This window comes from Mesocricetus auratus, unplaced genomic scaffold (genome assembly GCF_017639785.1).
Source record: "Mesocricetus auratus isolate SY011 unplaced genomic scaffold, BCM_Maur_2.0 Super-Scaffold_100676, whole genome shotgun sequence".
In the NCBI taxonomy this organism is placed as follows: Eukaryota; Metazoa; Chordata; class Mammalia; order Rodentia; family Cricetidae; genus Mesocricetus; species Mesocricetus auratus.
The window spans coordinates 115034999-115047989 of record NW_024429266.1 but is presented as its reverse complement, the minus strand read 5'-3'; the positions used below and the strand labels follow the sequence as shown (position 1 = coordinate 115047989).

At 44.3% G+C, this 12991-nt stretch overlaps 1 protein-coding gene across 7 annotated transcripts in view; it reads right to left on the bottom strand.

Moving 5' to 3' along the window:
• Positions 1–609: 609 nt before the first annotated feature.
• Positions 610–12991, bottom strand: part of Snx10 (sorting nexin 10) — a 55311-nt gene continuing 42929 nt past the window's right edge. For all 7 annotated transcript variants that reach the window (XM_005085884.4, XM_013125089.3, XM_013125091.3 and 4 more), the window contains 4 exons: positions 11690–11790; positions 11242–11340; positions 2852–3061; positions 610–2398 (listed from right to left, as the gene is read on the bottom strand). In XM_005085884.4, the coding sequence (XP_005085941.1) occupies positions 2311–2398; positions 2852–3061; positions 11242–11340; positions 11690–11790 (498 nt within the window). In that variant the 3' untranslated portion in view covers positions 610–2310. The remainder of the gene's footprint in view (positions 2399–2851; positions 3062–11241; positions 11341–11689; positions 11791–12991) is intronic.

Here is a 12991-nt window from a genome sequence, read left to right as displayed (position 1 = left end):
ATTTAGTATCTTAAGGAATGACGAGTGATTCAAGACACACCTGTGATTTCCCCCGGTGGTTTTTTTTTTTTTTAACTGAAATTTTTAAACTAGAATTAAAATCACTTGTTAGAAAATGAGACTTGAAATCTTTAAGTACCAGGTTGTTGGCTTTCATTGTTGACACCTTTAGCTACCTATAAGGACTATGACCTTCCATGTATGAGATCTACCCTTGCAGAATTAGCCAGGAAAACAAGATTTTTGATGAATGTAAATCATAAGGCTTCCAGAATTAGAACCCTAAAGCATAATTCACATTAAAAAAAAAAACAGTACCAAATGTCCGTCTATTTAGTTACATGTGTAGCTACTTTGTTCTCCAGACATAAAGGTAAAACACAAAGCAAGTGACCATTGGAAACTGAAGTTCATCTAAATATCTAGGCCCCCAGAAGCCAGTTTGAAAAAGCAAGTGCTTGGATGTCACAATAGCTAGAGCAGAGCAGACAGGACTGCTGCAAATGTCAAGCAAGTCTTAGTGAAGTTCCTCGGTAAAAAAAAAACATCAGTAATTTTAAAAATAACTTAGTTTAGTCTGAGTCAGAAGTAAAATAAGTGATCCAACACTGCCAGTTTTTTATGTTTAATGTGAAAACAATAACCTCGTGAAGTTTACAGAGCAAATATTAAGCGTCAATATATTAACTTCAATGGTTACATTATTATCTCATCAAGAAGCAGCTGGATAACTGGTGACACAATATATGCTTTTCAAAGATGCTGTAGAACATAAACGTTGTGAATTCGTGTCTACTACTGAGGAGTGGGAACTGCATTAAAACTTTCCATGCAGCCAGAGAAGCAGCTGCCAAACCCTTTTCTTCCGGCAGGAAATTCATATTTGAGGACAAGATCCAAGACACTAAATCAGAACACTTACAGATGTTTCATATATGTTTCAGACAGAATTTTTTAAAAAGGAGAAATTAAAATAATCACCCTTACTCTAAATGTAATGTTTCTGTTTCTTTTTTTACCAATTCTTTGAAACAAGTGTGACAAAGGACAATCCAGTAACTTTTTATTAATCACAATAATGACTAAACACCCAAGTGTTTTTGCAGTAGCTTTTGCACCCAATGGGAGCAGGAGCCATTCATTGAAAGCAACAAGTTATCCCACATGGGTGAAAATACCTTCTTTCAGCTACCGAAGATGCTCTGCATCACTAACGGGAAGGACTCGGCTAATTATCCCAGGAAAATGCTGCCCCATCTGAAACTGGAAGCCCACAGTGACCCAAGACATCTTATCTTCAGGCCACAAAGAGAGAGAGAAACTATTTTATTCAAATTAAGCCAATCTTCAGGTAGATACCTTAAAAGAAAGGACTTCTAAAACAATATGAGCTCTGACATTAGCAACCTGTCTTCCACTCCAAAGTTATTGAAGTATTTACGGGTAAAATTAACTTAAATCTTATAAATACCTTCTTCTAACTTTAAGATACGTTGTGAGGAGCCACCACTGACCAAAGTTACCAGGTGATTTTTTTAATGCACATTTTTTTAATATCAGAAAATAAACCATAAGCTATGATTCTAACTACACAATGGTAAAATGACTTGTTGCCAGAAGCCATGTTTAAGCTCATTTTTGGACAGTGAGAATGTATTTCTAAATCCACGGATGGCAAATTTAAGCAAAATCACGGGCATATTTTCTATTTCTTCCCTCTAAGATGTAAACATCATTTTAATACGTCTTTATTTGTAAGACATATTTTCCATTTACATGTGAAATAGTATACTGGAAAGCTTAAATACTCTTAAATATGTCAATCAAACACCCAAAAGCAAAGCATTTTCCAGAGTAGTGGGATTCTCCACAAAACAAGAGCCGCGTGTCAAAGAGGCGGTGTGACGTGCCGTGACTCCAGTCACTCTCTGTTTACTGTTGACACTGCAGGGAGGCTCCGTCTGGCTTGAAATGCTACTGATACACCTAGCTCTTTAAAATTCAGTTAGACCAGCTGGACTTCATTTTTATATATACAGCATGTAACTCACCTCACTTGAGAGCAGGATTGTATTTACACGTATTATATAGCAATAGAGGGTTGTATGGCATTCACAGACCTCACGGCTTTATACAGAAGCCTGGCTAAAATTAGACAACGTAAAAACACTACCACTAAGAACCCACCACTGTAAGTGTTTAACTACCTAAGACAGCAACAGTGGCATTAGATAAGGATCTATTGTGAGCAAGCGTTCTCTCCGGCTGGGCGTGATTCTGTGCCTAAGGTGGTGGCCCCAGGATTCCTTCTCAGGACTCCTGCAGGGCCGGGCTTGGGCTTGTTTTACATCCATGGGAACTGCTGTCATCACTACTGTGTCCAAGTCCACAGGATGAACTGGAAAAGAAGAGAGGGGAAAATAATAAAAAGAGGAAATTGGTTTTCACAACACACTCAAAGCCTGAGTAACAGAGGAGAACTTTAATTATCTCCAGTCACAAAGAGAGACAGGAAATTTGGACTTTTAATTAGCCATTTGGAGTGCAGTTGGATATTTTTTTAGCTAGATAATTTAAACGCGAATAATTCAAGTCTGACTAAATGAAAGTCACATAATCAGAATGCAGATAATTGAATTTCTGCTGCATTCATTAATTCAGTGTGGAGGTGTGTGTGAAGACCGCTATGATGAGCTGTCACAGCTCAATAAAATCTCAGTCAATTAATTTTCTCATTATCTTAGTATTACATCAACAAAAAGCAAAATGTGTACGTATCTATGTGCATGCACACGGACACTGTGTGTTATATAAACACGTCTGTTAAATCAAAGTGCAGGAAAAGAAATACCTCTCTGAATCATAATCTACATCGTTGTCCTTTTTTCCTTCGTCTTCTTCGGGGAACCGTCTATTCATCAAGGCAAACTTGCGAATCGCTTCTTCCACGGAGTACCTGGTCTGCCCAGAGACGCATGCTTCAATGTCCTCGGAGTTGAGGTGGCTCTGCAGGAAGAGGTGGAGGCTGCTGTCTGAGAGCAGCAGGGCGTTCTGCAGGACTCTAGGAAAGGGGGAAAGGAGGCAACTGATAAGCGGGCAGAGAGCGGGTGGAAGGTAGCGAGGCCCTTGCAAAAGCATGCCTGTGCCACAGTCTCTCTGCTCTGAGGACTTTGCCCCGATGCTCAATTATTTGGAATCTTAGGTGGGTAAAAACATGGAGCTAATGGCTGAGGGCATCTGCTAAAAGAATAACTTCAAGGACATTTCTTCAACTCTACCATCTGTTAAGACCACATAGATTAACTATGGAAATATCTTGCTTATGTGGTTATAGAAATTTAGTCTGCTTTCGAAAATGCGTGGCCCGAGGCACGTCAGTGCCACAGTCTTTATTGGACAAGCCGTCGTGAAACTTTCAGCTACCATTAAAATTATATAAAAATCCAGTATACTCCTCAGCATAATCTACAATTGAAAACTTTATTGGTGTACACAAGCACACGTTTACAAGGGCTCCTTTGAGGTGGCTTTTCTAATACCTAAAGTTAACCAGAAACTGCTGAAGAATCTTCAGCAACAGTGCATCTCTTGTCAAAAGAAGTAACCATGTAATTTTGATCCAAGCCTTTTTCCCCAAGTGGGATAATTTGGTGCTAAGTACATACTAGTAGTCCAACAGGACAGGCTGAAACGTATTACAAAAACAGTTCAAAGCTGAGCAGAACCAGATGGAGGGTTAAAACCTGGCCCTGCAGCAAGAATCCAGCACGGTCACATTCTTAACCTCAGTCAGTATGTGCTTCTCTGGGCTATTGCAGAATAGAAACCATGGCAGTGTCTCCTCACTTAACTAAAAACTAGTTTGTTAGCAAATATTTCTGATGTGTGATAACTGAGTCTCTATTAATTGTTCAGTAGTGGTATATTACCGGAGATACTGGGACCAGCATACAAGAGTTAAGGTAGACACTACAACCCATGAGTCATTTTGCCTAACATGGGATTTTCTCATACGGAGACTGTGAAAACTAGATCATATATTTCAGGTGAAATGAACTCTCTTTATGTCTTATATTTTTAAACAAGTAATTAGATAAATGATTCTTTTCTGGCCATTAATATCAATTTTGTTAAATACCAAAGGCACCACAACACCACATCCTTTGCTCCCAGATAACACAATTATTTCTTGAAGAAGGCGAATGTCTACAAATGCATGAATCCAGTCACCCCTTTGCCTTAACAGACTTATAACGGGGGGGGGGCCACTCTTAACTAAAAGCAAAAGCAAGACTATCAAGACTATCGTGCTTCTCCAAGAGTCTAAGTGCTCGTGTCCTCTGCCCTGGTCCTCCCTGAAGATGGCCATATCCCATGACAAAGGTTCGTTTGTCAAGCAGCAAAACCTTTTGACTGCACTAAAATCTATCTTCCTCGTTTACAAATGCTTCCTATTCCTGTCCTGAATAATTCGGATTAGGAAAGAGTTTCACGGGAACAAGCCCGATAGGAACTTGGGCCCGCTGTGAAGTCTGAACCGTGCGTTTTTCCTGTGGCCTCCTGATGGCAGCTTCCCACCAGCCACAGGACAAGTGGCTCTTCATAGGAGTGTACACACGGCTTTGTTTCTGTTGGAAATGTGTTTTATTTTCTCTATAAAATAAGGGTGATCTTTACAATTGATTTTAGATGGTTTGAGGCATTACAGCACAGAAGTAATGTGCACTAATGGCAACGATATTGGACACAAATTCATTTTAGCTTTATTTCATGTCTAAAGCAATTCTACTGAGCCTTGAACTGCTCACGTGCAGTTATTAACTTGCTGGGCACCTAACACATGGGTACCGCAAACAAAAGTGATCAGGGTGCAGGCTGATGGAGACCTCAAGGCTACTGTCCCTTCTGCTATAATTCAATTTCCAATTTGACTGTGCATTAGTCTCCTTAGTTCCCAGTTTTTCTGCTGCATACTGCCACCTGGAGGACGCAAGGGTAAAAGCGAGAGAACAGACAACCCAGGTCAATAGATAGGAAGAGGGGCCGTCAAAGTGAGACCAGTCACACCCCTGAATAATCACACTCACTGGGCGCCTGCTAAGTTTGGTTTTATTTTTTAACCTTTGTGTCTTGATGGCTAGGTTTAGGCCGCCAGGACTATACAGGTATGAATCTGAAACACACACACAAAAAAACTACGTATGTGTATGTATTCATGTTTTCGCTTTGTGGTCAGATAGTCTCCATTGTAAAATTTAAAACACAAATCTTAAGAGTCCGGAGTGGTGGTACTCACCTATAATCCCAGATTTAGGATGAGGAGGCTGAGACAGGAGAATCAAAGAGTTCCAGACTAGCCAGAGCAGCACTGTGAGACCATCTCAAGTAATAATACATTTAAAGTTTTTTTTTTTAATTTAAAAGATGTAACCTTCGGGAGGATGGGAGGTCACGCGTCCCTCTTCTGAGTGACAGTTTTCCTATCTGAGTGTTGTGCCTACGAGTATCTGAGCAGAAAACCCTTTTGTTTTCTTTAGTCCTATTTGCACCACATTTTCCAAAAACAAATCTAAAGATAAAAATCAATTTCAAGGGCTGGAGAGATGGCTCAGAAGTTAAGAGCACTGGCTGCTCTTCCAGAGGAGTCGGGTTCGATTCCCAGCACCCACACGGGCAGCTCACAACTGTAACTCCAGTTACAGGAGTTCTGACACCCTCACACAGACATACATGGGGGAAAAAACCACCAATGCACATGAAATAAAAAATAAAGAAATAAAAAGAAAATGAATCAAGCCTCCTACAAAGAGGACTTTGCAAAACAATCAATAAAACATAATTGCTAGAAGCCTCCATAAAAATAAGTGTATAAGTCGTTGTGGTGACACCTAACTTTTAATCTCAGTTCTGAGGAGGCAGAGGCAGGCAGAGCTCTGTGAGTTCAAGGCCAGCCTGATCTACAGATTAAGTTCTAGGACAACCAAGCCTACATATTGAGACCATTACCCTCCCCCCAAAAAATAAACAAATAAAATGAATGTATATTATTTTCAAGCTCTAACAGTGGGAGTTTCCCAAGGCAGCCTACAGAATTTTAAGGGAATGTCTGGAAATATATTTACAATGTAAGTCAAAAGTTGCTTCTCCCCCACGCCCTCCACCCTAACAATAGTAAACAAGACAAGGCCACGCCCTCCACCCTAACAATAGTAAACAAGACAAGGCCTGCTTTTCTCCTTCATTGGATACAGTAAAGTCTGGTTTTCCCTAATGTGATTTTACTAAGCATATTATACACTGGTTCAGTTGAAGAATAATATGGTACACAAAAATCACTTAATTCTACAGATGGCCTGGATATTCTGAACTCAATATGATGCTCCCTACACAGGCCTATTGTGTATGAGTTTGATGTTGGACAAAAAAAAAAGCTAAATCAGCCTCTTTATTTACCATGAAAGAAATAATTTAAACCTATAAATAAATATTCATTGAAAGATATTCATAATCTATGCTGTGGTGCCCTCTATTGAACATGAGGATTTATTTGAAAACAAAAACTGTGTACCTGTGTGTGTGTTTATGTGGAATGTGTGTCTCTGTGTGTATGTGTCTTTTGTTTTTAAAAAGACACCTTTGTCACTATAGTCGTCCTCCATTCCATAGCCAGCTCAAGGTCAGCCTGGGCTGCCCAAAAACAACAACAAAATGAATAGAAAAGTAAAAGCACAATGGGAAGTCTGAACTGTGGAGTGTGTGCTGTCACCAGAATGCACTCTGTAAGCAAGAGTCGACTCATTTGGAGACTCACACAGACTTTACAACTCTAGAAGGCTCTGGCACTCTTACAGCACAGAACGAGAAGAAAGAACACAAAAGGGAAATTAGTCACAAGGGAAAACGAATGTTTTGTAAACCTCGCAATCACACTGAGCAGTTCAGCTTACAGTGGCTGCTCTGCTGATCATAAACACAGCAGTTCCCTGAACACAGGACCCTGTCTTTCGTACACTTGGCTAATTTGTACAGGTGAGACAATCCCCACCTTCCAAGACTTAGTAAGTACCGAAACAAAGCACCTACAATGTCCAGCATGTACAAGATCAACGCATAATCTTCCCTAACGACCAAACAATTTCCAATTCCTCCATGAGCGTCCGCCAGAATGTATTGTGATTGACTATATATTATTACGCAAATAACCTTAAAACGAAAATTTCATTTTACATTATATACACACACATATGCAGAAATGCCTTGGTCTTCATGCAATTTTAATAATTTCAAAATGTATATAAATGTCAAACACTTTAAACATATGCTAGAGTCTGTAACTAGCACATGTCACGTTTTAATGCTGTTGGTTCTAGAGGCCTTCCGCCAAACCAGGGATCAGCTTCAGATGGACGGCCCTACTCAATGGGGGACTAGTGATGCCTCAGAGGACAGACACCACGGGGTGCTCAGGTACAGTTCTGAAGCGCGCATCTCTCCCAGCTGCCCTAAGTGGCCGAGAGCTGAATGCAGGAGGGGCGCCAGGGGTGAAGACATGCGTGGCTGCTACCCACGCCCAAGCTGGACCAAACAGGAGAACTGTGTAGAGGAGCGTGACGCAGAGCTCAGTCACTGGGCTCAGCCCAAAGCCAACTGGAAACTGTTAATTATTTACCCCATGCGCCGTGGGGGCATGAGTGCAGGACGCAGCACGTAGTTCAGAGGACAGCTTGCAGGGGTCTGTTCTCTCCCTCACCTCTGGGTTCTGGGGACCAGACTCAGGCTGTCTGGCTTGGGTGCAAGTACCTTTGCCCACTTTTATTTTGTTTTTCACTTTTACATTAGATTTATCCCGCTGATTTTGTGTGTGTGTGTTGCCTGTATGTATGTATGCATGCATGTATGTATGTATGTATGTATGCATGCATGTATGTATGGGCACCGTACCTGCTTGGTACTCATGGAGCTCAGAAGATCCATAGCAGAGCCCCGGGTTAGGGTTAGGGTTAGGGTTAGGGTTAGGGTTAGGGTTAGGTTAGGGTTAGGGTCAGGGTCAGGGTTAGGGTTAGGTTAGGGTTAGGGTCAGGGTTAGGTTAGGGTTAGGGTTAGGGTTAGGGTTAGTGTTAGTGTTAGGGTTAGGGTTAGAGCACTTGTTCACTATTGCAGAGGGCCCAGTGTTTGTTTCCTAGCAACCATCCGTGGGCCCTCTGCAATAGTGAACAAGTGCTCTTCACCGCTGACTGACTCTCTAGCCCCCTCCCGTTTCATTTTCCATGTGAAACTAACTCATTAGAAGCAAATGTTCACATGGAGCAAACGGTACCCCAGGAAAGCATCAGCTGCGTGATTTGATCATCAGATGACTACTATCCATACCTGTTTTCTTAAATGTCAGACTTATTTTTGTTTCATGTATATGCGCGTTTGGCATGTATGTATGTATGTATGTATGTATGTATATATGTGCACCACAGAGGTGCACATGTGTATACCCGGTGCCCAAGGAGGTCGGAAGTGGGCTTTGAATCTCTTGGAACTAGAGTTTCAGAGGGTGGTGGCCGCCGTATCGGTGCTGGAACTGAACCCAGAACCTCTGGAAGATCAGTGCATGCTCTTAACTACTGAACCAGCCCTCCAGCTCCCGGGTGGAAGCATCTGGGGAATAACAACTCGTCTGCACTCCGTCCGTTCCTGTTCTGTGTCTGTGCAGGGCCGGCAGCGTTGGCACCGGCTGTGGACGAGGGGTCAGCGTGGACTTCTCAGAGTCCCCTCCAAGCAGTTAGTTACCGGAACAACACAACGACCAGCAAGGACAGCAGTGCGCTAGCTCTACTGCTCCACTCCACAACCAGAGCAACTAAGGGACTCAAAAGCATCCGGGTTTCACAGCCCGGAAAACGCCAAGAGCCAGGAATGATGGGAGACTTAAGGCCAAGTTCCCCGAGCTCTTGAAGCAGGGTGCTCGTCACTGTGACGTGTGTGTCAACAAAGCCGGTGAACAGCCCTAACAATACCCAGTACAAAGCACCTCGGCCATAGCACAATCCCGTGGGAGCAGAGGCCGGGAGGCCAACTGTGAAGGTACAGTGCTTAAAAACAGCACAGGGGGGGGCTGGAGAGATGGCTCAGAGGTTAAGAGCACTGACTGTTCTTCCAGGTGTCCTGAGTTCAATTCCCAGCAACCACATTCAATTCAATCTGGTATCCTATTCTGGCATGTAGACAGAACACTGTATTTGTAATAAATAAATCTTTTAAAAAAAAAAAAAACAGCACAGGGAGCAAACAGCAGACGCTGGGCGTGGCAGCCCGCGCCTGAGGTCCCAGCACTGGGCCGGGATCGAGAGTTCAACGTCAAAGTCGAGTACATAGAGGGTTTGAGGCCAGTCTAGCCTACATGAGACCCTGCGCCTGAGGTCCCAGCACTGGGCCGGGATCGAGAGTTCAACGTCAAAGTCGAGTACATAGAGGGTTTGAGGCCAGTCTAGCCTACATGAGACCCTGTTTCAAAGACCAGCGACAGAGGAATGGCCAGTGCCCTGCATTTACCTAGTGACATAAACACAAAGATGCTTGCTGTCCCTGAACCTGCAACAGCCCACCAGCTCCGCAGTGCTAGCTAGGGCTGTTTGTCTGCTCCTGCCTAGGCTAACCAGGTGGTAGCCAGGCTGCAGGCGTCCCTGGGGGAGCATCTGAGATGAGGCTGCTCTACATCTTAAGGGAGAAACCATCGGCCACCTGGGCACCTTAGAGACAATTAAGAGAAGGGGGGAAGTGAGAAAGTCCTGACCAGCTCTTTGTTCTGTGACACCACACAGGGCCCCTCTGCAATGCTTTCAGAGGACTCAACTCAGCCAACGGGCCCCTCGGAGCTCTTTTCGCAGGAATGGCTCAGGCGTCTGTCTTTCCTCTGCCCTTACACACTGCACAAGCTTCCAGCTTTCCGCGTGCCCCAGTGACCTCTTGGAAGCAAAGGCACTGTGTCAATCTAATAGAAGTAAGTATTAATATTCATGCGCATACTTAATACCCAGGCCCTTTATAAGTGAGGCATATGGGAAAGCAGTGTATCGTTTCAGACTAGCTCAGGGTCCTACTTAGTGAACTCGAAAGGAGATAATTTCAGACCCCAAAGCCACTAGATGAGAACAGGACACTCGAGGCCCCTGCCTCTGACGGGTACTCACCTGACTCCGCCTACCTCCCTATCTAGAGTGTGAAACAAACAAGCTCACAGCTATTTCATCCCTGTGTGAGCTAAAATAATAGTAATAACGGCCAACACTTGAAAAGTAGGCAGCCAGGCACCGTCGTCCGTGCCCTGCAGTCCCTAGCCTACTCAACTGTCTCAGTCCTTATGGGGGAAGGACCATCATTGTCCCCATTTCACAGGTGGGACAACAGAGGCACAGAGATAGGAAAAGGCCTGCCTAACTCCCAGAGAGTGAAGTGGCAGATCCAGGATTTGAACCCCAGGAGCCTAGCTTCAGAGTCTGTGTGCCAACCAGTGTGGGACGAGTGTCCTGTACCGGCAACCTAGAGAAGGAGTGAGACAAGGGAGAGCCTCCAGGCGAGAACTCAGGCAGACCTGTGCCCCGTCACAGAAACCCAGGGCAGCACTGACAAACCATCCTCTGCAAGGAAGAACAAAGCCATTCAGTGGGAGAAGGGCCTCCAGGGCTGTGGTGCAGACGACTAGGCCTCTCGATGCTAGCGGCTGCACACAAAGCCAGTCTTAAGGAAGCGTTTGTTTTAAATAATAAGGCACACTTATTCCCTCAGAGTGTTACTTCTGTCAGCCAGACTGCCGAGGAACCTGCATCTGCTTCCCTTCTGCTGCTGTTTGCCTTGGGTTTGTTGCTGGTATTACCGTTGTTTTAGGGCAGGGGAGTATTTGCTTGACAAGGAGTGGCCCGGAACTTACTGCAAAACCTGGATTGGCCTCAAATTCACAGAAATCCTCCTGCCTCAACCTCATGGGTGCTTCCATTAGAAGTGTAAGCTGCCACTGTATCTACTTAAGTCTTAGGAGACCGTGTTTATTCTATGATTCAGTCGTCCATTGTTTCTGGAAGGCTTGGTTCACATCGGCACCATTCAATGTAGGCCACAAGATGGCGCTCTAATACAGGACATGACTATGTGTGGGCTACCGTCCAGCCGCATCCAGCTGCATCTCAGAGAAGTAATCTCCCACACAGGTTCTCTCTGCCCCCGCCCCCAGCCTGGCTACAGACCCTTACTTACTTTCTAAGGAAATCTTCCAAGCCCTGACGGCGCTGGTCAACATGCTGGCGATTGTTCATGTTGAAAAATAGATTTTTAGATGGAAGTTCTGGTAATTGTCTGATGAGAAAGAAATCAATCAGCAAATCAAGGTGACTGACTGGGCTACAGAAATCCCTCAAAGTGAAGGCACATCGTGCATGGTAATAATTATCACATGACATCGCATAATTATTGTATAATACAAACTTAAAGGGAAATGTCTTACTTCTGGGACCATTCGTGATCAATACCCATAAAGGCCGGTGAAGTCACACAACGGATTTTAAACACGGATGCAGAAGGCACAGAACCGAGCAGAGGAAGCAAGTCTGTGACCTACCCTTACCTCATGCGTCTTAACACTACCAACTTTCAGTTCTAGACTATCACAGACAGACCTCCGTAATCTAACCCATCAGCCACTTACACCAGCAACGCGTTGCTTTGGAGCCTTTGCCTCAGCCACACGAATTCTCGGTACCTTCTTCGTACACAAGATGTTTTCATGGTAAAACACATGCTATTAGTCTGCGCAGAAACAGAAAAATATGAGCCTCACCTAAGAGAAAAACAGTTTCTTATTACACACGTAACTCATAATGTGATTGGTGCATACCATGAAACATTATTTCCATTTAAGTGGGCACTGTGAAATCTTAAGTGTAACTCACCAGTCTCAGGCCTGGAGGTGACAATGACATGAATGAGCTGTGTTATCTCTGGGCTGGCAGGGCCATGCCCTGACGGGAATCCTGAAGGAAACCTGTGCTCTACGACCATAAACATCGTTTCCAAAGATTAAGAAATGAATTCTGGTAGGCATGGTAGCCCACACTGTCATCTCAGACTCAAGGGGCTGAGGCAGGAGGGCCAGGAGTTCAAATCCACCCTGGGCTACACAGTGAGACCCTGTCTCTCTCTCTCTCTCTCTCTCTCTCTCTCTCTCTCTCTCTCTCTCTCACACACACACACACACACACACACACACACACACAAAGCCCTAACACGATAAATGCTTAGGGGCACCCACTGCATTTTTAACAGCATCCTGAAGCTTCTGTAGATAAAAATTGACCTCCCACAGTCCTTCACAAAGCATCGCAGACATCTGTATCTCAACATGGATGCCACTGGGCACTGGGGATCCTCAAGTCCCTAAACAACATTTCCTGACCCTCTAGACAATGGGAGGGGTGGGTGGTTTGAGTCAGGAAAGCAGCAGAGCCCATTCAGCATCAGTACCCATAACAGGTGGACATAAGCGTCAGCCCTGGTTCTAGTCCAGGAAAATGGTACCAGCTCTAGTTTCCTGGGTGGGAAAACAGGGCAGGCATGAAGATGGACAAAATGCACCAGGCAAGTACAGTCAACGCTGTTAGTACAGTCAACACTGTTAGTACAGTCAACGCTGTTAGTTACCACCGCCTGTTTTCCTGCAGGGGCCCTGAGACAGGCTCGGGGGAAAAACAGGTCCAGAGTCCCCAGCCTAAGCTACTCACTCCTTTGGGTAAACACAGACGAGTAAACAGCCTCCTTGGGGTAAAATGAAAAGCTGACAAACATCTGTGACTTCAAAACACATGGTCAGCTCAGTCAGTGTCACGACTCACACTTGGAAGCCAAGGACTCGAGAAGCCATGGCAGCAACATCACCACCTGACAGGGTCCAGCTTGGGCTTAAAAGTGAATCCAAGCAGTCTGGGCTACGGAGTAAGATCCTGCCTAAAAT